The following is a 27060-nucleotide window of genomic DNA, read 5'->3' on the forward strand; positions in this document are numbered from 1 at the left end:
ATAATGTTAGGATTCATCTGGCATTCATGCTGTTACTACTAATGACACATAAATATAGCCATACATTTGCAAGCTTCTCTGAAGCAAGGTCTGTACTATATCATCTTTATGAATCCACCTACAGCACCAAGTGTGTACATAAGTGCAAGAAAGGGATAAACTTCTTGCGGGTCATTTGCCTGCCTGCTCTCAGATTCATTCCTAACCTCTGCTAGTTTTGCCTGTATCTCAGGGTCTACATTTCCTGTGGTCCCTTGACAAGCGACTTCTGAGCAGGTTTGGCAAGTGGGAAGTCTTGCTGGCTTACTTGGGAGTGGGAGAGAGAAGAAATCAGAGTATTTTGCCCTCTTTCTCTGCTTTGGTGGCATCTCTGGCATGGACTATATTTTCTCCCTAACACTGGCTCCCATGGGAAAATCATTCCTCTATGTTTCAGATCTTAAAAGACAGCCGCTAAGAGGTTACAGCTCCCACTAGATAAGCTCGACTTCTCAGCCCTGATAGTACTCTGTCCTCCCACACTCCATCCACCCAAATGGTGGTAGCAGTTTCCTGCTTTTCCAAATTTCAGGATTGCCTCAATGCCTTCTTATTTGGCTTCCCAGTTTTTCCACATGTGTAACCACTGCCCTGCACTACATTCTTCTGTTTGCCATGTCCAAAGTGGTTTCTGTTCTTCTGAATGTCTCCTGGTACCAGATGGTCACAGGAAACTGATATTCAATATGGAACCCTGGGGTTGGGTTGTGATCTGTTTGACCATGAGTGCAATGAAGACCTCCTATAGGCAGTAAATGAACACTAGTAGGCTGTGGCATGCAGTGGCATCATAGCTTATGCAGTGGCACATCATAAGCTATGGTTTCTGGAGCCATAGTACAGGGTGAAAGCAATGCTTTGGTCAAGTAACTGATGCTTTTGACCATTACGATAACAATTATGATTAACAAGAATTATTAGATGGTATGGATGCTTCTGACTTCCCTGAAGAGTGTATACAAAGAAAAAAATAAGCCTGAGATCTTAAACTTTTAACTGAAAACCTTAAGCTACGTAGCCACATTCCATAGCCCTGTAGCCATAGGGCAGAAATGGCTGAGAATCAGGCCCAAGGCTTGAAAATATAGATTGAAAAGTTACAACATTACTTGAATGTATGGTCCTATCAGGTATTTTATGCTCAGTGAAGGGCTCTGGATGGAAAGGAGGATTTCAATGAGACTTTGGATGGTGACATTTGAACAGAAAGAGATAAGGTTACAAACTCTGAACTCTCCAACTCCCTAAATCTTCCTAGGTGGCAGAAGTAGTTTTCCCCTTATCCATTTGTGAATTTACATTCTACCCAAAACAATCAACCTTCACTTGCATAAAACCTTTACGGGACTTCACTTGTGGTGGTTGCCTGAGAAGAGAATGTTTATCTCCAGGGGAACATTTTCTCATCACCCATCATTGTCTCTAGTCTAATAACAAAGTTCTATCCCAACATAGCCCAGATGGAAAAGTGCAGGACCTGCTGCTGTAAGAGATAGCAAATATACTAAAAGAGTTGCAGAATTCTGTCAAAATAAGAAAATAGAGACATACCACTATATACTACTACTGATTCTATAGAAGTAAAATGATTATAAGAGAATACTATGAACAACTAAATGCTAAAACACTGGATAAACTATACGACATAGACAAATTCCTGCAAATAATAAAACCTACAAAGACTAAAACACAAAGAAATACAAAATCTGAATAGGCCTATAACTAGTGATGAGATTGAATCAGTAATCAAAAATCTCCCAACAGAGAAAAGCCCTGGACTAGGTGGCTTCACTGGGGAATTCTACCAAATATTTAAAGAGGAATTAAATGAATTCTTCCCAAAGTCATCTAAAAATTGAAGAGGAGGAAATACTTCTAAACTCATTTTACAAGGCCAGCATTACCCTGATACCAAAGGCAGACAAAGATACTACAAGAAAACTGCAAATCAATATCCCTTAAGAATATTGATACAAAAATGCTCAACAAAATGCTAGCAAACAATTCGGCAGCATATTAAGAGGACTAGACACCGTGATCAAGTGGAATTTATTCCTGGAAAGAAAGGATAATTCAAAAAAACCAAAATCAATCAATGTATTATATTAAGAGAATGAAGGAGAAAGCCCACATGATCATCTCAATTGATGAAGCAAAAGCATTTGACCAAGTGCAACACCATTTCATGATAAAAAAAAATCAAAACACTCAGTAAACCAGGAATAGAATAAAACCACCTTGACATAATAAAAACACCATGAAAACTCCACAGTAAACATCATGTTTAATGATACAAGACTGAGAGCTTTTCCTCTAAAATCAGGAACAAGGGAAAGATGCTCACTTTTACCACTTCTATTCAACACAGTAACGTAAGTTCTAGTCAGAGAAACTCAGCAAGAAAAATAAAAGGCATCTCAAACAGAAAGGGGAAATAAAAATATCTCTATTTGCAGATGATAATCTTATATGTAGAAAACGCTAAAGATTACACACGTACACATGCACATAAACTATTAGAACAAATTATTTCAGAAAAACAAAAGCAAACAAAATCAACACACAAAAATAAGTTTCATCTCTACACTCATCAGGAACAATGTGAAAAGCAAATCATTAAAACGATTCCTTTAACAATAGCATAAAAACCAAAATACTTAGGAATTTACTTAACTAAGGAGATGAACTACACAATGAAAACTAAAACATTACTAAAAGAGGCATTCCCATTGTGGCTATGGAGTTCCCATCATGGCTCAGCGGTAATGAATCCGACTAGTATCCATGAGGATGGGGGTTTGATCCCTGGCCTCATTCAGTAAGTTAAGGATCTGGCGTTGCCATGATTTGTGGTGTAGGTCGCAGACACAGCTCGGATCTGGCTTTCCTGTGGCTGTGGTGTAGGCCGGAGGCTACAGCTCCCATTCGACCTCTAGCCTGGGAACTTCCATATGCTGTGGGTGCGGCCCTAAAAAAAAAAAGAAAAGAAAAGAAAAAATAGACTAATTTACATCATCAAAATGAAAAGTTTTTATGCAACAGAAACAGAGGACTCTATCAACAGAATAAAAAGGCAATCCACAGAATGTGAGAAAGTACTTGCAAATCATGTACTAATAAGGGGTTAATAACGAGGATATAGAGAGCTCCTGAAACTTAATAACAAAAAAACAAACAACCCAACCAAAAATGGGCAAAAGACTTGAATAGTTCTTTGTACGTCTTCTTTTTCTAAAGAAGCTAATGAGACGATCACTAATAACTAGGGAAATGAACATCTAAACTACAATGAGATGCCACCACTGTATACACATTAGGATGACTACCATCAAAAAAGAAAAAAAAAGGCAGAAAAAAGTGTTGATGAGGATGTGGAGAAACTGGAACCCTTCTGCTCTGTGGTGGGAAAATTAAAAAGATAGTATGGCAGTTCCTCAAAAAAAAATAGAAATATCATGTGAGTCAGCAATTTCACTTCTGGATACAGAGTTTCAATTCTGCAAGATGAAAAAGTTCTAGAAATCTGTTGTATACTTAACACTACTGAATTGAACATTTAAAAACGGTTAGGACAGTAAATTTTATTATCTATTTTACCACACAAAAAAAGATGCTGCAAATAAAATAATTTTTAAAATGAAAATAAAATGATGAGAAGCACGAAGATAAATGCTCAGATGTGAAAACAGCTGTGCATGCTGTGATTTACTTGTTTGCTTCCTGGTGCATTTCTCTCCATTTCTCCATCCTGAATGTACCACAGGATGCACCATTTTCCAGGCTTAAGTTAAGTTCAGCCAATGAGAGACACGGTGAGCTAGAGGGAAGAGGGGAGGAAAGTCATAGTATTTCTCCTCTTACAGCAACCGATGGCATTTCTAGCAGCCTCCAAATCTTCTTCGTGACCCCAACACCCCAAAGACAGGCCCTCCCTTTGTACTAGCACCTCCTGCAGGCAGCCGCTGCCATGGTGCTAGCTCCTGGTAGGTAAACCCACTTTCTTGGATCTGGTAACCCCATCTCCTCTTGATTTCCATGGCTTAAAGGTTATAGTGGCTGTTGGAGTTATTCATCTCTGGTTTGCCTCACCATTCACTCTTTGCCTTCATTTTTCCTCTTCCATTTAACTCATTCCCTAGATTATATTCATCTTAATTGAAATATCTTGTTTTTCAACTGAATCCTAATACAATCCTTTATGAAAGATATGTCTAAATCTCATCCACATGGAAACATAAAAAAAAAAAAAACCCTCATAAATTACACCGTTTGGTCTACATTGACCTTTTAAATAAGGCCTACATGTTTATTTCTATGTTTTGCACAGTTTTAAGTGATTGGTACATATTTATAAAATACACACACACACTAGGAATTTCTTTTGTGTGCCAAGTACAATGGTTTTCTGTAGCAAGTGTCTATAATCCAAGAGCACTAGTCTAATTACCTGCCATGTGAATGTCCCAGGAAACAGATTTTGAGATGAAAACAGGCATTCAGGAAGTTTTTGGAGAGAGCTCAGAATCAAATATGGGAAGTGAAGGAAGAAATGACTATCAAGTGGGTCATGATAAAGGCCTTAGTCATTCCCATGGGGACTCAAACTGGCACACCCCTTTAGAATTGTCACATATTGATATGAGGGAGCCAAGCCTTATAACCCCACATTTACCAGACATTGGCTGCAGACCAGTGTCTCGTCTTGGCATTGGGCATGACTTTGGGCCAGGCAGCTTTCCCTTCTCAGCCCCAGGTAATTCTCAGAGAGGGTCTCAGTGGAGAGTCCACTCCCAGTAGATGAGAGAATGAGTGTTTCCATGCCGAACACAGGAATCAAAGCAGTACACCACATCACCATGGGCCACTCAAAGTCATCTGTTTCATATAATAATTCTGAAATCACCTCCATCCCCCTCGCCCCACTGAAATTTACAAGGGAAAGCTTAGTAACCTGAACCACAGCCTTTCTGTTGCAGCTGTTCTGGGGCTACGATTGATACTCCTCATCTCTCTCCTCCACCATCTACTCACCGTCAGCTACCTCTAAGCCTCTGCTGGTCTTGATGGCTGACCTAGGGCCTGGTTGCCATGCCCTTTTCCAGGCCATGACTCCTGTACTTGCAACTTCCCAGCAAAATAGGGCAAGGGAGTACCTAGAATTCCCCAAGTGTCCTCCTGGGTGCCCAAGACTTATACTTTTCCTCTCCCACTGTGTTTAGAGGTCCATAGCAGCTGGACCTCTAACACCATAGGTCGGCAGGGTCCCATGACCCAATGGGAAGGGCCTCTTGAACTCTAGTCTGGAACTTCTGCAGAGCTCTTTCCTGATTCCTGCACCAACTCAGGCCAGGCTCATACAGCTATGGAGTGACACCTCTCTGGCCTTCAGTTTCCTCACCTGAAAATTAAGAAAATCACATTTCCTCACCTCAAAAATTAAGAGAATGACAATACATATTTTATTGAGTTGTAAAGATTAAATGAATTAATACATATAAAGCATATATAGTACCTGATACATAATAAACCATATATGACAGTAAATTCTTGCTTTATATTAATTTACATATTTGCCATGATCCACAAATAAGAAAGGGATGCAAGTATAATAACATTCTCAGGAACTCCCCTTGTGGCACATCAGAAACGAATCCCACTAGGAACCATGAGGTTGAGGGTTCGATCCCTGGCCTCGTTTGGTGGGTTAAGGATCTAGCATTGTTGTGAGCTGTGGTGTAGGTCACAGACGTGGCTCAAATCCTACACTGCTGTGGCTGTGGCGTAGGCCGGCAGTTGTAGCTCCAATTTGACCTCTAGCTTGGGAACCTCCATATGCCACGAGTGTGGCCCTAAAAAGAAAAAAAAAAATGCTCAGAAAATATAAGACTATGCTTAAATTTAGTTTAATATGAAATTTATCAATTGCTATTATAATTTTATTTCCTTGATTTGCTTCAATAGAAGTTCAAGATCCGGAGTTCCTATTGTGGTGCAGCGGAAACGAATCTGACTAGGAACCATGAGGTCGTGGGTTCGATCCCTGGCCTCACTCAGTAAGTTAAGGATCTGGCATTGCTATGAGCTGTGGTGTAGGTCACAGACGTGGCTTGGATCTGGCGTTGCCGTGGCTGTGGCATAGGCCAGCGGCTACAGCTCTGATTAGACCCCTAGCCTGGGAACCTCCATGTGCTGTGGGTGCAGCCCTCAAAAGACATTAAAAAAAAAAAAAAAAGAATTTCAAGTCATATTTGAAGATAAAAGCTAGGCATGGACATATGAGAAAGTTCTCATCAAGTAAGTGACCTTTAATCAAGAGGATCTAGGAGCCACTGGATAAATCTTCTCTTCATTCCTCAGGTGGATATTCTCAGGTGTGTCTTACATGTGTCCTCAGAAGGTTCCCAGTGGGATCACAGAGGTGATCAGCCTGAGAACTCACCAACGAACTGGCTGGTCCTCCTTCTCTGACTCTCCCCAGTTCTCTTTCTTTTTTCCTGAGATCACATCCCCAAATCAATTAGCTACACAAAAGACCTCCTAGGCTCTGCCCTTTGTGAAACTTAGGCTAAGACAGCCATTATCATAAGTAACCCAGGGAAGCAAATGCTCAAGATGGGATTCTGGGCCTGGATCACATTCTAGTCACTCTGTTGCTGGTTGATGCTCTCACTGGTGGTGGATTTGAAGTGCAAGTGGAAGGGAAGCATCTGTTACATGGTTACAGAACTAGCACTTAACCAGTATGGTGCAATGGTAAGTATGGTGATTGTGGGGCTGTCTGGTTCTCAAAACTGACTTTAGACACCTCAAAAAAAGAGAAAGACAGGCCCATATTAGCCAGCTATAACACAAGACACACTGTGAAAGTCAGATACATCCAGGACAGTGTCTAAGGACCATTATTTTAGCAGCAAACAGGACTAAAGACCATGACCAGGATTTGCATTAACAGTAGCAGAGCCACAATGAGTCTCAGCAGTCTTCCAGGTTGTGCATTAAAAGTGAGACTCTAAAACCTGGGATGGGGACATTTCGCAGAAAAGCCAGAGAAGCTTGAATCCCCACACCCTGAACCTTCGGGGTCCTCCACTTTGCTAGAGAAAAGAAACTTCCCTTTGTCTGGATAACTTGCAAAGCTGTCACCTATAGCAGGCGCCTCCAAAGATAATGTTTCTCCTTCATCAGATCCACCTACACCTCCTCCCTTTGAATGTGAGATCAATAACTACGGTGACATCACAGCACAGCCTGCGCAAGGAATATATCAGAAGAAAAGAGTTTCCCAAAGAATTCTAAGACCTGGACTAACATTATGACCAGGAATGAGAGAAACACATGAAAATGGATCCCCAAAAGTGTTGGGTCAGAGAGACCTGAATAAAAATGCATAAGGAATAATTCTCACAGTGGTACCCTCTAGTGATTCAAGATCTAAAGTCTTAGCAAGGAGTCCTAGAGGCAGTCCTAATAAGCTTCTGCCATGACTCCTTGAAACTTGGTGTGGCAGGTCGTGTTCCTTAAGAAGAATACTCTGACATGGAGATGAGTGTGCAGATAACTTACCTGTTTAGTGAGTGCTCTCAGAATCAAACTTTGTGAAAAGAATCAGAACTAGGCCAAGAGAGTAGTTAGGTTATAAAAGTCTCAACCAAGGCATCCTGGGGAACTCTGAAGATGGGAGGGCCCTTTAGAGTTGCTGCGGTGTGGACGGAGACCGGGCCTTTAGGCCCACACACTGAACGTAGGCTGCCCCCATACGTGGGGCTCATGATGCTAGTGTACATGTATCAAATGGCCATGAGAAAGTAGGGATGCTACTGCATAACAGGAGGCAGGAAGAAACACGTCTGGAACCCAAGGGACTCACTGGGCAGCTCTTGGTTCTCTCATGCCCAGGGATGAGTTGGCAGATTCAGCCACCAATGGCCCAACAAGATTAAAACATCTGGTTGGGATGAAGCTCTTGGTCACCCAACATTAGGGAAGCAATGTAGACCTACTGGTGTGGTGGTGCAAAGCTGAATAAAATCTAGAATGCATGATGGAAGAGGGAAGACGACATTAATTGTATATTCCTCAGAACCAGTGGCAGCAGTGGACTACACCTTGTTTCACTATTCCTCTATATTTTTCTGGGATCACAGCCTGTCTTGACCTAGAAGTCTGTGATGAAATGGATTTATCAATAGGTCCAAACAGATCTTATTGGTACAGAGTACATGGTGCTAGACTCCTCTCAGGCTCTGTCTGCCTCACATCCTCTCAGCTTGTTTTCTTATTCTCACCATTGCCTTGGCAACCAGTTGCATACAGATGTAGCTTAGTAGCACTTTGCCTCAGCTCCACCAAATGTTTCTTGCTTTCCGTTCTATTCCCCACCCCATTTCTCCACTGTTATTGTATGGGATACCTGCAGGAACCTGCTCAGTGGATCTGATAGGTGCATGAAGATGGATAGGAAAAGGGATTTACACTCATGGAGTAACCCCCTGCCTCTCCTCTCCCATCCCTCAAGAAGACGATTCTGAGTACATTCCTCTCAGCAACTCCTAGGGTCAGTAGCAGGCTTCTGCCCCGGTTCTACACAGAGGTGATCAGCTCAATAATGCATCTTTGCCTTGGTTTTCCCTCCTCCTCTGCTTCATCCGTCCTAAGTCCCCTACTCTACTTTCTTGGGATCACTTTTCCAAATAAGCTATCTGTGTGCAAGCCCTTGTCTTGGTGTTTGCTTTTGGAGAAGCCATTTCATGAGATTTGGTTTCTTATATCCATTTTACCAATGAGAATGCATTTTCATCCAAGATCACATGCTCGAATGCAAGGACACCTGGTGAATGTCTTAACTGCCCTGTGTGTCTTAAAGCAGTTATCCTGAAACCTGGTCCCTTCTAGATCCACTTCAGAGGTGAGCGATTCTACTTTTGGAAGCCTTTCAAAGGTCTGGCCAACATCAAGGCCTCTGTAAAGAGAGGGTCCTCAGGATCAATGACAGGCCCACGGTGGGTCCTTGGTAGAAAACACAAATCAGCTGGCACTGACCTTTCAGACCACAGATTGGTGATGTTAGCAGCCTCTTCCAAAATGAATAACTAGTCCATATCCTCCCTCAGCACTTACGCTGGACAATTTAGTTATTATGTTTCACTCTCTTCAAGAATAATCTTTTCTCAATCACATCATACTTTAATATCATTTTTCCACCCAATATACCTAAATACAGCTTTCAGAATTTCTAATTATTTCACTGTGTGCCTTTCCGTCCTTCTTCTAAGGTTCTCAGATTTAAGTTACCGTTACCCTAACTAAAACACTATGTTCTCCTTAGTCATAAATGGAAGAGGATTTTGAATGTGAATTCTTGGAGGATGAGGAACCTGTCCATCTTTACATCGCACAGAGCATCTCGTTCTAGAAGATACTTGAATGTTTGTTGAATGGATTTACTCTATGCCTTGGCAGGTCCACCTGCTGGGATTGATCAATACTGGTAACTCGGAAGATCTGTCTGATGGTTGTCCACCAGTCAGGATGGGCTAGGTTAGGCTGTCATAACAAACCTTTGTTATATTAAGACAGATTTGGTGGTTGTTTTTCACTCATACTACATGTCCTATGTAGGTCAGCAAGGGAGCTCTGTTCCAAGTTACTCAAGGATCCAGGATGAGAGGTTTGATTGCAACATCACGCTTCTATGATCATCACAGCAAGAAAAGGGAATATGACAGATTGCACACTGGCTCTTAAAGCTCCACTCAAAAGTATCACATCCCTCCGCTCCAATTTCTTCAGCCCAAGTCTCATATGACTATCTTCCAAATCTATTCTAAACAAAGTATTATTTAAGTAGTAATGTAGTTTTCACCAGGAAAAAAAAAAAAAATGTAGCACGAATCTGTAACTTTTGCCTGAATTACCTTGGCTCCCTACTTCACTTTACAAGAGGGGTGCTGACTTGAAAGCAGACACGGATACTGCACACATAGAGAGTAAAAAAACAAGACAAAGATATGCAGTTGCAAAATGGCCATTTATTGCCTACAGGGGGAGGAAAGGGAGGGCAAGAAGGGGAAGTACACAGGTGCAAGGAAACAAGCATATATTTAGCCCTATACATCATGTGTGAGCAGTACCCAATCTCCAAAATGGAAAAAAGTATTTTGTCATCGGACATAGTAGTTAAGGTTCTTAAGCACCTCCCTCCTGAGCTGCCACAAGATTTAAAAGGCAGGACTGCTTTGTTTAGTCAATGTTCACATTAATGAAAAAAATACTACCACCCAACTGTGTCCTTTTGCACGCACATTTTGTACAGTGTCTATTGTGAAAAACATCTCAGCTGAGCAGTTTGGTCAAGATTCAGACCTCATCAACTATTTAACTGTAATAAATAGAAAAATAAAGCAGCTGGTGATTTTGCCAGAGAGATTGTGTTCCAATTAAGAGTGGAGCCACTTTCTCTGGGGATAACAGAGTGTTAAATGATTAGAACACCACAGAACCAGTCTATTAAACATTAAACACTAGTAAGCTACAATTACATGGCACTTCATTAAAGCTTCTAATTTAAAAAAAAAGAAAATCTCAGATTTTAAACTGATTATTAGAACACAATAACAAATTGATTTAGTGCTTGGCTTTTTGTGAGGACAAAAGCGAAGTAAATACATAGCCTAAAACAGGAGCATCTGTTTTGGAATAATATCAATAGAAACTACCAAGTATTCAGGGAAAAAATTACCAAAACTTCTTGCTCAGTTTTAAACTCATGTGCTTTGCTTTCCAACCATTAAATTAGGTACAAAAACACTTCAGAGGCCACAAATGACTCAAATGTATGCAAAACAATGAATTATTAATTGAATGCCAAGTAATAAAAATAAATGAACTCTTCCCTATTCAAATGGTAAATTGAGTGGAAGAGTAGGTCATCTCATGGATGATTAGTTGGCACTTGTTTTATGGTTGAAAGAAATCACAATAAAAAATATAAATTAATCCATGGTGAATCTGACCAACACCCTGGCCTTTTCAGAGAGAAAAGGTAAACACACACACGCTCAAAACAAACACACACCTCCCTCCATACTATCCCACTCCAGTCAGAGACATAAAACCCAAAGTTTAAAGCATTCATTCCCCTCAAAATATAGCAATTACTCCAATGAACTATATTCCTCAGCTTCTCCTAGATGAAAGAATTGCTTGCATTTGGACAACTGGACAAATGCCCAGAGTGCACTTCTCAGTGCTGCTGGTGTTTAAGAAATTTGCCACTCACAACACTGAACGATTCCAGATCCAGTGTGCAGCAACACAGCCATCCAACACCCCCCCCAACCCCAAACTTGGCAGAGCACCGCTCAGAAATTTCAAAGGTAAGGAAATACTAGCAAGTTAAGCATGGAGAAAGGACAGTACAGTTTCTGAATAAATACACACCCAGACTACTTCATCAAGATTGAAACAAGTAGCAGGAAACTAAGCCTGTTCTGTAAGAAGCAAAGCCATTGTTTGACACACCAGTGCTAAGCCAATTGTGGTACATATAACCTGTGACATCTTGAAAGAAAATACAGTCACATATCAGTAACTAGAAATTAACACAAAACTGAAAGGAACAAAAAAGGACCCTTTCGGGGGAGGGGGGGGCGCTCCATGATTCTTATGCTTTAGAGTTAAAAGTGACAAACACAATTAGGGACATTAACTAAATTCAGGGAGATTGTTGTAACAAAAATAACAACTAGTAGGTGCCAAACTATGCCTTCTCAAAGTTTGTGGAAGCTGAACATACCCAACGTTATTGTGCCAAAAGTCCTGTCACCTGGCATTGCATACCCTCTTCAATGTAATTTATTTCTGATGACAACTTCTCCTTCAATACAATGCTACTAACTTTATACCATATGCCACAGAAAATTAACACTTAACAGGCAGAAATGTCCTTATTTCATTTGCCTTGAAAGTGAAAATTATTTTACTTAAAAACATTCCATTACTTTGATGTCATCATGTTTGTTGAATAAAACCTCAACATACTTGTTTTCCTTTGGTTCCAAGAATAACCCAAGTCTAACTAAACAAACTTAAGCTGAAAGAGATTACTTAGGTTAATAAAGCTTGCTTTTCCTGGAATCTCCCTATTTCTTGCTACAGAACTTGTGATTTAACAGAGAAACTTATACAAAGAAGGTATTTGGTTAAAACAAGAAACATGCATGTTCTCCCTTACCACCTTCCAAAAAGAACTGTGCTTTTTTTTTTTTTTCTTTTTCTATGGATCTTGTACAGAACACCCTGCAACAATAGGTATAAGAACTTTCTTTTTTTCTTTTACCCTTAAGCTTTAAGGTGACACACAATAAAGATGTATCATGTTGTAAAACAAAAGATACTCTTGGTATCCTGCTCTTCAACAGATTACCACTTTGGTAAATAACCCAGGGTAAAGGTGTACTAATTTCCTTACGTTTGAATTCAAATTCAGTGATCATGATGCTGTTAAAAAGTTACAATCGGAGTTCCTGTTGTAGCTCAGTGGTAAAGAGCCCGACTGGTATCCATGAGGATGTAGGTTTGATCCCTGGCCTTGCTCCGTGGGTTAAAGGATCTGGCATTGCCCTGAGCTGTGGTGTAGGTCACAGACGCAGCTCAGATCCCGTGTTGCTGTGGCTGTGGTGTAGGCTGGAAGCTGCAGCTCTGATTTGACCCCTAGCCTGGGAACTTCCATGTGCCGTGGGTAAGGCCCTAAAAGGACCAAAAAATAAATAAATAAATAAAATTGCTCAAAGCAACCCTAAGTATAAAAGTTTTCATCTGCCTACAAATTCAAGACTTTAACTGAAGTTCCTCGCTTAGAAAAATATTCTGATTTCCCTAGTTAATTTGTGTAGAGTTCTACAAACATGATATATTTGGGAGGAAAAGGTTAAACAAATCTTCTACACATTAGAAAGGTGATTTTTTTTTAAGGGGAGGACAGGTAGAAAAGAAAGATTACCTTACAAATGTGAGAATTCACATTTCTGTTAAAATATTATCATGTATGAGTGCTATTTTGAAAATGCGCCCTAAAGTCTTTGCTTGCCATTTTTATGGCCTGCCACATACATCAGAAACTGATGATGTTTTCTGTGACTGAAGCTACTGACCAGTCAGTGTATTTTACAAAGTTATTTAAATCCCTCAGAAACTCAGAATGTAAGACTCTGGAAACAAAAATGTAAGTACTGGGACATTGTCAATGTTTACTGCTAGAAAATCTAGCCTTGGATTGGGAATAATGAACCATATGTCTCTGATTTCATCAAAGAACACATTTCACATATTTTTTTTCTTGTGCTTTCTCTATTATTTGCTATTTGAGTTGAAAGTATAGATGCATTAGTGATTTTTAGAAACTCTTGGGAATGCAAATATAAACTTAATTTTTGATCCATTTAACAGTATATACTTAGGACATACAATTTTAAAACGGAACACCTTACGTTTGCCCACGTTCCACTTTTAATGTGTCACATCCTCAATTCTAATACACCCCCCCATAGAATCAAGTGATATGAGCCTTCAATGTCCTTCAACTTTCTCCCTTGCTTCTCTGTGATTTAATATATAACTATAAAACACCAAAGAATAGGGACAAATAAGAAACGAAGCTTTATATTTCTGCAAACTACAATACTAAAACACAGTGGCTTCTTTAATACATTCACACAGGATGCTTATTAGTAAAATTAAATATCTGCCTATGGATATCAGAAAAATAATTTGAAAAGAGCGAGCTTGGAACAAGGCAAATGGGAGGGAGGAAAAGCTGGTCTCAGAACCCATTGTGCCATACCTGACTTTAACATGTGATATTCGAACGAACGTTCACACGCCTTACATCAAAGAAATGAAACAAAAATATTCAGCTACGTTGTACAAAATTTTTTTTTACATAAAACATCATAAATCTTGAACAGATTTACTATATTTGAATTCTAAAAAGTTGCCTATAGAATGGTGCTGGGATTCTGTTCTCTGCTTGCTTTTAGGCAGTGCTGTTGCTTAAAAGTTGACACCAGGCACAATATTTTAAAACAAAGTCAACAAGCAAGGAGCAGTAAGTGGATTTGAGCCTTTCCCAGATGTCAGTCCTGAGGATGCTGCAGTATTCCCCATCAAAATGTGTAAAGCTATGAGGCGGGTACTGATGCCTGAGAGAGTGGGCGACCTGACACGCACACATATGACTGGTGTAATGGCAAACAGTGCAGTTTACCCTTCCTCCAACAACACTGTTTCAATAAATTTAAAGAACACTCCAGTTCTTAGATAAATATCAGAAATCATATTTAACAGTTAAAAAAACAACACATTATCACAATCTAAAAATGCCCAAATTTTCTTTTAACTTCAGATAAAATATGCAGCAGCCCCATGGCATAAAAAGCTTATTAACTTATTCTGAGAGCCAGAAAGTATATGAGCATAAATATTTCACTCTCATTGAATATATACCACATGTCATTCACCTCTTCCTTTGGGCTTCTCATGCCAAAGTTCCAAATGTCTATTTAACAAGACAATACTGAGGAGAGCAGCATTTCTGATCATCTGAATTGGCAGCTCAAAACAGATACCACTCCTTTTACAAAGGGGACAAAGGGTGAAGGGTGTGTGAAATTTGGGCAGTGGGCTAAAGGGAAACCGTGCACATGAAATCTGGGTTACCATGCCCCAAGTGTGTTTGCCACCCAAAACATAACACAATTACCTACTTCAACAGAGCTACTACCAACATTTACTAAAACCACATTAAAAATACACAGGATAATGAATGGTTTGAAAGAGTGCATTTGGAAGCAGAGAGAACCCAATTACACACCTTCCTGCAACAGAGTGCCTCGATCATACACAAAATAAACTTAAGCTGTTTACAATGTTTCCCAATTTTTTTTTATTTTTCCCTCTACATTTAACTATTAAAAAAGTTTTTTTTATTAATAAATGGGCTCCTCTGTGGTTCATATACAATCATAAGTGAACTTTAAATTCCATTTTATACAAACATCTCAAAAAATATTGGGAGTGAAGTATGGTAGGAAATATTGCTCACATTGCTAATTAACATGCGTATATGAAAGGAGGAAAATGTTCTGTTAGTGCATATACCTCCAGAGCAGAAAACCCACACAAAACAAAAGATTTAAAATAAAACATACAGTAGCTGATTACAAAAAAAGGTAATGTCCACAAAATTAAGTTTTTCATGCTATTCTACTTTCCAGTACTATGCTTCAGGTAATCAATTTGCATGGCTAGATGTTGAATGCTTGAGGTATATAAGAAGGGGTACCTGCACATTGAGGAAAATCTGTCATCTTAAGGGTTGTTTCTTTATTTTGTTTGTTTATTCTGGTACCTTAACATTTTTAAAAGAATATTTTATTTACATCAAACTTCACTCAACTACAATGACATTCCAATTATAACAGATGACAAACAACGCCTCTATCACTAGGCACTTTTAAGAGGGAGTTTAGGCTTTACAGAACCCTTCTGATGCAATCCCATATATGATATTACATTATCCCACCACCCTCATCCCACTAAAATTACCCTTCAGGGGAAATATTCTCTTATGTAGCCTGATTAATTTACTATGGAAGAAATTAGTATAAAACCACCAAAGGAAATGCATCATTTAAGACTAATAAAACAGCCTAAGATGTCAGGTTTGAAAGAGGAGACAAATTGTATACATTTAAAACTAATTAAATAATTTAAATTTGACCTGTACTTTATATATTAGTGAGACACAAATATAGGCTATTTTCTTTTAAAATTTCATTCACATAATGGAAAATTTCTTGTTTATTAAAAATATCACATTTTGAGACTAGAAACAGTAAAGTGCATGAAAAGTTTAAAATATAAATTTCAGAAAACTCTTATAGCAGCAAAAAAGCAGAATAAGGAAAAACTTAAAAACACAGACACAACCTTTTCCTGTTACTGTGCCATAATTAACATCAAGTAGCCAACCAATTTTTCCCCCAGAAAACGGTATTTCATTCACTGCCTCTTGAGTCACAGATTTTCAACTGGCCCCTCCTGGGTGAAAAAAGGATTTCAACATATCTAAAGAGCATCAATAATTGGGAATAAACCAGTAGCTTCTTAATTCAACCCTGACAGACAACAGAAACAAAGGTTAAAAGCATATAACGGCCATTTGGCAACTAGAGTCAGGAAAAATGATCCAAGGTTTTCAACTACCCCCTGCTTTCTCCCCCTCCAAATCCTTTCCACTGTCACCTCAAATCCTTTCCACTGTCACCTCAAAAAGCCAAAACCAACAGCCACTTGACCTACTTTGGGAAACACATGAAATATGTGTATAGCTTTCTCCTTGTAAAACTTTGATCAGGGCCTTTTCAATTCAGTAGTTTTTTTTTTGTTTGTTTGTTTTTTAACATTTCACCATAACAGCAAAAATGATGCAGATGATATACTTTCTCTTTTTCCAGCACAGCCAGGCAGAAAAGGGTGGATGGAAATCATTAAAAAAAATACTGGATGCTAATTTGGGGGGCATATTACATAGACCAAATACTATTTTCAAAAAGTATGGCAGTAGAAATTACCTGCTGTTTTCCCATAAAGACACTGGAGAGACAGGCCTAGAATTAATACTTCTAGTAAGGTTATAACTAATAGGGGAACAAAATACAGAATGATTCAAGAAACAAACAAAAAGACGAACCAGCGCTTGCCCAACAAATAGCTGTGTGCTGTTAAATGCTTGATTTTGAAAGCATATTGTGCAACCATCTTTAATTTCTCAACTTTTTTCATTATGGCCAATTTATGTACAGATCCAGCAAATTTAAGTGCTCTGTTTATGTGCAAATGACTGGGGAGTCAAAAATTAGTTTATCATCATGGAAAACAGAAATTCAAGAAAGTTTCCTGCAAGGCAAGCCATCATTCAGTTTAAAATCTTCTATTTATAGTTTTTAAAAACTGCCTTTTTACAAAAATGGCTGTCTCACTTGAAACTGTTTGAAAGAAAGTGTATGTTTTAGAAGAACAAATACACTGTTGTTGGGCCTCGAATTGATGATTTATCAATTATGAGTGCTGACTCCTCATATAAGAAGAAGGTTCAACTAAAAACATGTTACATTAAAAATCTGAAAAGAGAGTAATACTTTGGTTCCAGCCCTAGTGCCAAATGATACCAATATGCACAAAACTGTACAAAATCGTATAGCAAACACATAATGAAAGGAACCTGAAGAAGCAGCTTAAGGATGGCCATACTTCACTCCTACATACTTTGATTTACAACTGTACAGGTCCATAGCAACAGATCCCCGTCTTTGCGGGGCAGTACTCCACTACCTCCGATTAGGCAAGTGAACACCATTGACAAGAGGCAGGAGTGGAGGGTGGAGTTCAAGTTGTGTTAACAGTGAGAAGTGGTCTGAAGGGATGTGAGGGTGTGGACACCCAGTGATGTTGTTCTCAACCAGCCATTGAGGATCTAAAGGCCCCAGGACACCAAGCACGTTCATATGAGTCTTGGAATAGAAAATGTAGTCAATCACGCCCTAAAAAGAGATTGGGAGTTGGGGGGGGGGAAGAAAAATAAATGCTTAGATAAAAGAAAAACTCAAGATACATAAAAGAACAATCCATAATTTGTAAAAGCCAAATACCTGAGTAAATTGTAGTTCTGGTACCTATTGTCTTGACAATGGGTCAAATAAAGGACAAATCCTGAATGGGTGTTACATGAAATAAAGATGGCAGAATAGGGAGACACAGTACCCTGGCGAAATCATAAAGCCTTGCATGTGTACATAAATGGCAAGCAAATGGAGAAGCTAAGCACACCAGATTATGTCTAGGCATCTTGAGAACTGGCTTGCTTGGGTCAGTGAAATCTAATTTATCAGTATAAACATGGAAACTACACTAACTCTATCAGTTATAATAAGCAGAAAATAAGGTTATTTATATAAAAACATACATAGTTAATGAAAAGTTATGATAAATTAATTCTTTTAATGATAACTGGCATTATTTTTAGTTATTTGTAAATCAAGATATCCAAACACAGTTGAATGAAGCTGTGGCAGGGCAAGATTTCATATTTGCTAATTCTAGTTCAGCCCTTCCAAAATACTGCACACCTTTAATCATTCTGATCTGTTTTTTAGTTTAGGATATTCATTTTCACTAATCCTGGTGTACTGCAAATTCTGGATTCCTTGCTGCATTAACAATACCTCAACAAAAAACATTCAGCAGAGATCTACTTGTGGATTGAGTTGTAGAGCTAGATGATTTGGTTTATCTGACCAATAAATTTCAAAACTAGTGTGCTTTTTTTTTTTTTGGCCCCTGGCTAAGTATGCAAGAGGGTAGAGTCAAATTTTTTCCTACCCACATCAAGACAGCCTGAGCCCAAGTGTGGAGAAATACTTCTACACCTGTAAGCACTGACTCATAAGTATTACACATACTGAGTTCTGGCTAATAATTTAAATGATAGCACAGTGAAATGAGCTACTTAAAAACAAAGACAAACAAACAAAAAACCTTTTTTTTTAATGTCTTTTTAGGGCTGCACCCAGAGCATATGGAAGTTCCCAGGCTAGGGGTCAAATCGGAGCTGTAGCTGCTGGCCTACACCACAGCCACAGCAACATAGGATCCGAGCCGCATCTGCAACCTACACCACAGCTCACAGCAACGGCAGATGCTTAACCCACTGAGCAAGGCCAGCAATTGAACCCGTGCCCTCATGGATGCTAGTCGGGTTCCTTAACTGCTGAACCACAATGGGAACTCAAAAAAAAAAAAAAACTCTTACTGAAAAAAGTTATCCTGTGAAAATTTTGGAAACAATTACCTTAGTCTGCTGATTTTGACACGACCAAAACCAAAAATAACAAAACAATTCTTTTGAGGGAGAGGGCCTTATTCAACACTAGATATCTTAACCTTACTTTACCTCAGATTAAGGAACCTACTTGAATCCAGGAGAGGACTTTCTGCCATTAACGCTCCAAGTTCAAAGGGTCAAGAAATGGCATAAGTACAATGTATTTTATCCCTTCATTTTGGTTAATGCCTAGTTTTGCAGTAATATTTTAGGAAAGGGGTTAACAAGAGTCAGGGTGGGTTTTACTTTCTTTTATGAAACTACCTTTTGCTTCAGCTCTATGTCAACAAACAGAAATAAAACATTTTCAATAATTTAGGTTGAATAAAACTTCCTGTATCTTACCATTTTATAATAAAATGGTATACTCTATAATAGAGTATCATTATACACATAAGCTACTAAAATTATACAATCTTTTGCAAACACAGGGTCTCATAAAGATGTTAAACATTCCAGAAAGTAAGATTTATATATTGGAGACATAACTATTTTCATGGTTTGAGATATTCAGAGTAAAAGTTCTTATCAAAAAGGTCATGTCTGAACTCACCCAAATTATCTGTACATATGTAGGTACATCTGTACACTGTATCATATCAAAAAGTTACAGATTCTTAACCTTTTCTGATTCAAACTGCGTCTTTTTTTATTATTTTTTCGGCTGTGTGCATGGCATGTGGAAGTTCCTGGGCCAGGGATCAAACCCATGCCATAGCAGTGATCTGAGCTGCTGCAATGACAACACTGAATGCTTAATCTGCTCAGTCACACAGGAACTCCCCAAACTGTTTATTTTCTTTCCCTACCCCCCCCCCCCCCCCCCCCCCCCGCCTTCTCTCTGTCTTTGTTTTCAGTGCTGTGCCTGTGGCATATGGAGGTTCCCAGCCTAGGGGTCCAATCAGAGCTGCAGCTGCTGGCCTAAACCACAGCCACAGCAATGCAGGATCCAAGCCGAGTCTGTGACCTACACCACAGCTCACGGCAACACCAGATCCTTAACCCACTGAGTGGGGCCGTGATTGAACTGAATAGTCAGGTTTATTACCACTATACCACAACAGGAACTCCAAATTTTCTTTTTTAAAAGACCACATAGGAGTTGCCATTTTGGCGCAGCCAAAATGAATTCAACTTGTATCCGTGAGGATGCAGGTCCGATCCCTGGCCCTGCTCAGTGTGTCCCATATCCGGCGCTGCCATGAGCTGTGGTGTAGGTTGCAGACGTGGCAGCTTGAATCCCTCGTCGCTGTGGCTGTGGTGTAGGCCAGCAGCTGTAGCCCTGATTTGACTCCTAGCCTGGGAACTTCCATATGCCATGGGTGTGGCCATAAAAAAGCAAAAAAATAAAAAAATAAAAGACCATATATAATGTGGGGAAAGAGTCTTTATATTAGGTAAAGACTATAGGTAAGTCTATAGAACTGTATATGAGAAAAAAGTAAAAACAATGAAAACATTTTATGAGCTAGCATTCTGCTAAGCTTTGTTTTGTAAAAGAATGTGAGAAAATTAGACACCATAAATTTCATCATGTAACAGAAAGATTTATTACTTGACATAATGGCAATTTTTCCTTCCTCTTTTCATTAACTGGTTCAGATACACCCTAAGACTGGGCATGGCCGGAGGGTGGGGGTGGGGGTATGAAAGCAGCAGCAGCATGTTTGAATTAGGCTGTTTATTCAACTTACCTTGTGTTATGGAGTGAATGCTTGTGTTCCCCCAAAATTCATAAGCTGAAATCCTAATCTCCAATGTGATGGTATAGGGAGGTGGGGCTTTTGGCAGGTGATTAGGTCATAAACATGAAACGGTCATAAATGGATTAGTGTTCTATAAAAAGGGACCCCAGAGAGCTTTCTCTGCCCTCTCCACTATGTGAGGATGCAGTGAGCAAACGGCTGTCTGCAACCCAAAGAGGACCCTCATAAGAACCTGACCACACTGGCACCTGAACCTATACTTCTGGCTTCCAGAGCTGTGAGAAATGAAGCCACACAGCTCATGGTATTCTGTTACAGCAATCTAAACTCACTAAGATACCTAGTCTACAAGTCATTCTCCCAACTGCTCACCCTTCAAGTCCCTCCAAATCAATTATAGTTCGAATTTATTCGAGAACCAAGAAAGTAAACAAATGCTAAGCCAAGTAAAGAAAACTTAACAGCACTCCATTCATGCAATGGCAGAATACTATATACTGTATCTGGTTCTGGTTTTAATGATAATCACACGACTTTTTTTTTTTTTTTTTTGCTTTTCAGTGCTGTACCCGCTGCATATGGAGGTTCCCAGGCTAGGGGTCAAATCAGAGCTGTAGCTGCTGGCGTACGCCACAGCCATAGCCACAGCCACACTGGATCCCTAGCCCCCTGAGCAAGGTCAGAGATCAAACCCACAACCTCATGGTTCCCAGTCAGATTCGTTTCTGCTGCGCCTCAACAGGAACTCCATACCCACATGACATTTTAATTTTTTTACTTGTTGGCTGAGCCCATAGCATATAAAAGTAACCAGGCCAGGGATCAAACCTGCACCACAGCAGCAACCCAAGCTGTTGCAGCAATAACACTGGATCTTTAACCCACTGCACCACAAGAGAACTCCCCACAAGACATTTATATATTTGATGCTACCTATCCTTTTTAACCAAGTCCCTTCAATATTGGTACAGCACATAAAATGCTTAGTAAGAAACTGAAAAGCTTACTGTGGGTTACTTGGACTAAAAGTTTAATTCTCTCTCTAGGCAGGGATACCCTTAGTTTGTTCTGATCATCCTTCTTTCCCATCTTATTTCAGCTTCCTGTCCATCTACCCAGCCAGCCAGTGTATTTATCTTCCCATTCATGACCCTCTCACACAGGTTTGTAGTTCTGTCCTTTCTCATCCTATCCTACATATGCAAATAGCAAACACTCCCTGAGCCATGTACTTTTGGTTCTTTCACTGTACTTCTTCAGACAATATAAATGGTTCATTAGGATGTTTTATTCAATTATTAACACATATAAAATCTTTTGAGGAAACATCAACAAAAGATTTTAAAGCAAATGAAATGTCTGAGGAAATAAGATAGCTTAGATTAATATTCCAAATTTTTTTTTCCCAATATTGACTTTATGGATAAAATAACCTGTATAGAAGCCTAGTTAAGGTAGAAGTGACTTGGTCTTTTTCCTACACACGTACCAAAACAACAAGAGTTGTAGAATCACTGAACACTTACTTTAAGGAACTTTTTTTTAGGTTGTGGGTTGTGTTCGCAGAGATGTATTACATACTGGTGTATACAGCTTACCTATAGTAAACTGTGTATCGTGAAATCCAGAGGTTTTCCTTTAAGCTTACACAGGGGCAGGGGTGTGATAGTCAGCTAGGATCTGCTTTCTTAGCACTTCATCCCAATTCTGTGTTCAATGGTATTATGTTGGGAGCTTGAAATCTACCACAATGAGAGTACCTGTACCACAGAAATCAGCCAAAACTACAAATTTAGGCTTCTTCTTTCTCAAAAAGCTAGTTATTAAATATTTATCAGCACATTTCTGCACATGAATCATCTGAACAAAATAAATTATCTCTGAATAGTATTATCTACTCTAACAGCAAAAATACTAAAACTAGATTCAATTTCTAAACATTTTTTTCCCACTTCTTTCTTATAAAAACCGACCAATAACATCGGCACATGAATTTCCTATCTTCTTCCTACTGTTTCTTGGGAAGAGGCTAACAAGCATTGAAAATGGAAAAAGGTTTCCAGAGATGTATAAGGGCCCATTTCATAAATTTCCTTTTGTATTTTATTAAATTCTTACTCTTAACCACCTTCTACCATCTGCATTTTTCTAGGACAGTATAAGATTTTAGTATAGATGCCTGAAATGCTACAAAGTCAAACAAAGGTACAGCAGGAAAGCTATAGGCAGACAGGGTGATCAGAAAAGTGGCAAAGGAAAAGGGACTAGTAACTGCAGAAAACCACTACCAATCAATGTTTCAAAAGAACAACTGGCCCTCTGTTTTTATCTTATTTTATAAAGAAAAATCTTTCTTGTCCTTTTATCAAGCTGGAGTGGTCTACTGCCTACAAATATACTAGTATGACAATATGGATGTAAAACAGACCCTAAGTACAACCCTCTCTCATTCTATCTCCCAAAGAAACCTGGAAATTTTTGAAATAAGTAAGATATAATGGAAAGCCCTAACAGAATTTTGAGGGAATACGATACAATGTCATTCATGGTGAGTTTAGCTATCTATATCAAGCTGCTTATGCTTCGGATCCTTACTGAAAGGTAGGGATGGTACGGACAACATATGGTATGGACAACTCATTCATGGTGAGTTTAGCTATCTATATCAAGCTGCTTATGCTTCGGATCCTTACTGAAAGGTAGGGATGGTATGTATACTGATTACATTAATAAATATAAAGTGCCTTTGAATAGTGCCTGGCACACACACAGCAATATGAAATTTGACCAAATGAAGGTTAAAATTTTTCAAGTCAACAATAAAAACCACAAAACCTAACAAATCTCCTTATATTTCAGTGCACACTCAGCCAAGACATTTTGAGAATCTAAAAATTCCTAAAGATTATACAATTGAGCATAAATAACATATACCTTTCTTGTCACATATTTGCATTTGAAATAATTTCTATGCCAGCCCAGGGGCTGTCACTCACTTTGAAATCAAAGGTGTAATTGGTGTAAGGCATCAAGTTATTTTCATAGGCGCTCTTCAGTTGGAAGCCATGTGTGATTCTCCCTTCTGAGCTTCCATTCTTTCCATTGCAGCTGAAGTTCATAAGACACTCATTGTACCTTAGTTCCTTGAAGTCTTTATGGTTGTCAGCTACTCCTCCATTGCTTAAATATTCCACAACACCTAGAAAAATAAAGAAGGAAGAAACACTGCCTTTCAGCATTTAGAGCTTACATAAGACCTCATGGCCAAAATGTGCTGCCAGGTGCTCACACCAGGTTCAGAGTGGTTTTATCACACTGCACCTTTACATATGAAACTGCCTTTTTGTCATTAATGTTAAAAAAAAAATCAAATATCAACAATTTCCTGTGATTCGAACTGAAGGGTATTTGCCTATTTCAAAACAAAAATATCAGGATCACCCAGAAATATCTTCAGTTTTCCTAATGGTTCTTCAAGCTGAAGATGATTCCTAGGGTCTAGAGTGGGATTCAACAAGAAGGTCTTAACCCTAAACATTTTTAGAGTATTAGCCCAACCACTACCTCTTTAGTATTTCACCAATTCTATGCAGTCAATCAACAACTTTCAGAACACGTAAAATATAACATATGCAATAAAAATTTTTTTAAATCACTGACAATAGGAGTTCCTTTGTGGCTAAGGATCCAGAGCTGTCACTGCAGGGTCACTGTAGTGGCTCGGGTTACTGCAGTGGCTCAGTTCACTGCTGTGGTGCAGGTTCTATCCCTGGCTTAAGATTTTATGAATGCCATGGGTGTAGCTAAAAACAAAACAAGACAAAAAATTGCTGATGACAAAAATAGACATTGCAATGTCTAGTTGCAGTACTAGGTAGTAGCATTACTTTTTTATTTTGAGCTACAGTGAATTTTTTCAGTATGAAACTAAACAGGGCATGAGGTATACCACTTGGTCAAAAATATTAGATGTACCTAAAAAACTGAAGAGAGGGAGTTCCTGTTGTGGCTCAGAGGGTTAAGAACTTGACATAGGGTCCACGAAGATGTAGGCTCCATCCCTGGCCTCAATCAGTGGGTTAAGGATCCCATACTGCACAAGCTGTGGCATAGACTGCAGGGGCAGTTCAGAACTGGTGTTGCTCTGGCTGTGGCGCAGGCCCCAGCTATAGCCCCGATTTGACTCCTAGCCCAGGAACTTCCGTATGCTGCAGGTACAGCCTTAAAAATATAATTTAAAAAATAAAATAACAGTAATAATAAAAAGCTGAAGAGAGTAGAAGCATTCAAAAAAAGTACACTACTTCCAATGAATATAATGAATAGCAAGTAAAAATGAAAAAAAAATACCCTTCTTATGTTGATTATTAGTGAGCACTGTCAGTCACCTCTTTCTGCGACCAGGATGACAGCAACATATAATGAATAAATGGTGAGTGCAAGCAACATCAATATTGTGAATAGCTGGAAAGCAGCTATGGTTTATCTAGCATTTACTATATGCCAGGCACTATTGTAAGAGCTTTAAACACTTAAACCTCACAAATAATTCTATAAAGGAGATAAAATGATTATCCTTTCATTTAAAAATGAAGAACTTAGTCACAGATTGCATAGCTCCTACGTGGTAGATCCAGCATCCAGCCCTGATAGCCTGGCTCCAGTCGGCTCACCGTACTATGATGTTGACTGGTTTAAACAAATCAAATGAGGAGGAGTTCCCGTCGTGGCGCAGTGGTTAACGAATCCGACTAGGAACCATGAGGTTGCGGGTTCGGTCCCTGCCCTTGCTCAGTGGGTTAAGGATCCGGCGTTGCCGTGAGCTGTTGCAGACGCGGCTCGGATCCTACATTGCTGTGGCTCTGGGGTAGGCCGGAGACTACAGCTCCGATTAGACCCCTAGCCTAGGAACCTCCATATGCCGCGGGAGCGGCCCAAAGAAATAGCAAAAAGACAAAAATAAATAAATAAATAAATAAAAGAAGATTTAAACAAATCAAATGAGATGGGGAAACTTGTGCTTGAGAGCAAATCACTCAAAGAAAGAATTAAAAAAGAAGGACATGGTTAAGGTGTCAGCAAGGCTAGCTAGAGGCCCAAGACAAGTATTTGTGAAAGGACAATTTCAGTATTTATTTGCTAAGAAGAAAAGGAAAAGAGGCTTTCTAGATTTGAGAATTTTATTAATATTACAATTGAGGGCATTTGGGTCATCTTATATTTATGTTGAATGGTTAGTTTAGATAATTTAAAATAGCTCACTGCAAATATACAAAATTTAGAATATGCATTGGTAATAGCAAAACAGCAATACTCTACTGTTTTTACCTTTGAATTTAGTATCTTAAGATACAGATCAAAAACAATTTAAGTTAGGACATAAAGTAGTTAAGTGGAGCTCAAAAAGTAATGTGAAATTCTGAGATAATTTTGGTCACTCTTCTGTACCTAATATCAGTGTTCAAGTATAACTTAATGAATTCACTTCAAAGTTTCCAACTATTAAACTGGATGGCTACCTGTGCTGAAACTTTCTGCTTGCCTCTTCCAGTCTCTTTCTCCACTGCAGCCCATGTCACTGGAGGCGGACCTTGACTTGCATCGACTGCAGACCCTCTAGCTGGACTGGTGAATACGGAGCAGTGGCAAGAGTTCACAGGACAGGAGCAGAGTGAAGGAGGACTATATATTCCTTGGGCTCCCTTTTTGTTGGTTTGCTAGAGATTGACTGCATCACAATTCAAATCCATCACTCCTATTACAGGCCCTCTTCTCACAACTACTTTTTTCAAGTTCTGACAAGAGCTCCCGCCACTTTCACCTCAGGTATGGGGGTGGGGAAGGCTTCCCAACTGTCCTAAGTACTGCAGCATTCACTGTTTTGTCCCAGCACACACTTTTGGAAACAGCTTAACTAAAACTCTCTTCAATTACCCCATGTCCTAACCCTGGAACTCTTACTGACACACCCTCTAATTTAGAAGAAAAATTCTCTGCTTGAAAGTCAAGAGCTAGCTAGGCCACTCAACTAGAAGTTAGGGCAAAAGCAAAGAGGAAATGACATCATAAATACCTGAATCTGGCAATGAGTTAAGATCTGCACATAGCACCAGCGGGATGGAATTAGGATCTGCGGTTGGGCTGCCAGGCCTGCTTGAGGCTTTCTCCAGAATGTTTTTAACCTCTGAGACAAACATCATGGTCTGAATGAGTTTCACATCAGAATACTCTGGGTCCCAATGCATGTGGGCATTTGCCACTATAAGCAGCTGTTTGTCTGCAGCATGAATAGGCTTCACACCTAAATTAAGCATTAGGGGAAAAAAGGTTAAGATTATACTTTATCAAAAAAAAGCAGTATCTTAACGTGTTCTC

At 39.2% G+C, this 27060-nt stretch overlaps 1 protein-coding gene across 7 annotated transcripts in view; it reads right to left on the minus strand.

Annotated features, from left to right (window-relative positions):
- CNOT6L (CCR4-NOT transcription complex subunit 6 like) overlaps positions 1–27060 on the minus strand; it is a 191185-nt gene that overhangs the window by 41635 nt on the left and 122490 nt on the right. For 5 of the 7 annotated variants that reach the window (XM_047798834.1, XM_047798833.1, XM_047798835.1 and 2 more), the window contains 3 exons: positions 26759–26986; positions 23682–23884; positions 13673–17639 (listed from right to left, as the gene is read on the minus strand). In XM_047798834.1, the coding sequence (XP_047654790.1) occupies positions 17427–17639; positions 23682–23884; positions 26759–26986 (644 nt within the window). In that variant the 3' untranslated portion in view covers positions 13673–17426. Of the gene's footprint in view, positions 1–3669; positions 3857–13672; positions 17640–23681; positions 23885–26758; positions 26987–27060 lie in introns of those variants that run through there. The other 2 variants (XM_047798836.1, XM_047798837.1) reach the window with 2 other exon arrangements.

This window comes from Phacochoerus africanus, chromosome 10 (assembly GCF_016906955.1).
Source record: "Phacochoerus africanus isolate WHEZ1 chromosome 10, ROS_Pafr_v1, whole genome shotgun sequence".
Lineage (NCBI taxonomy): Eukaryota > Metazoa > Chordata > Mammalia > Artiodactyla > Suidae > Phacochoerus > Phacochoerus africanus.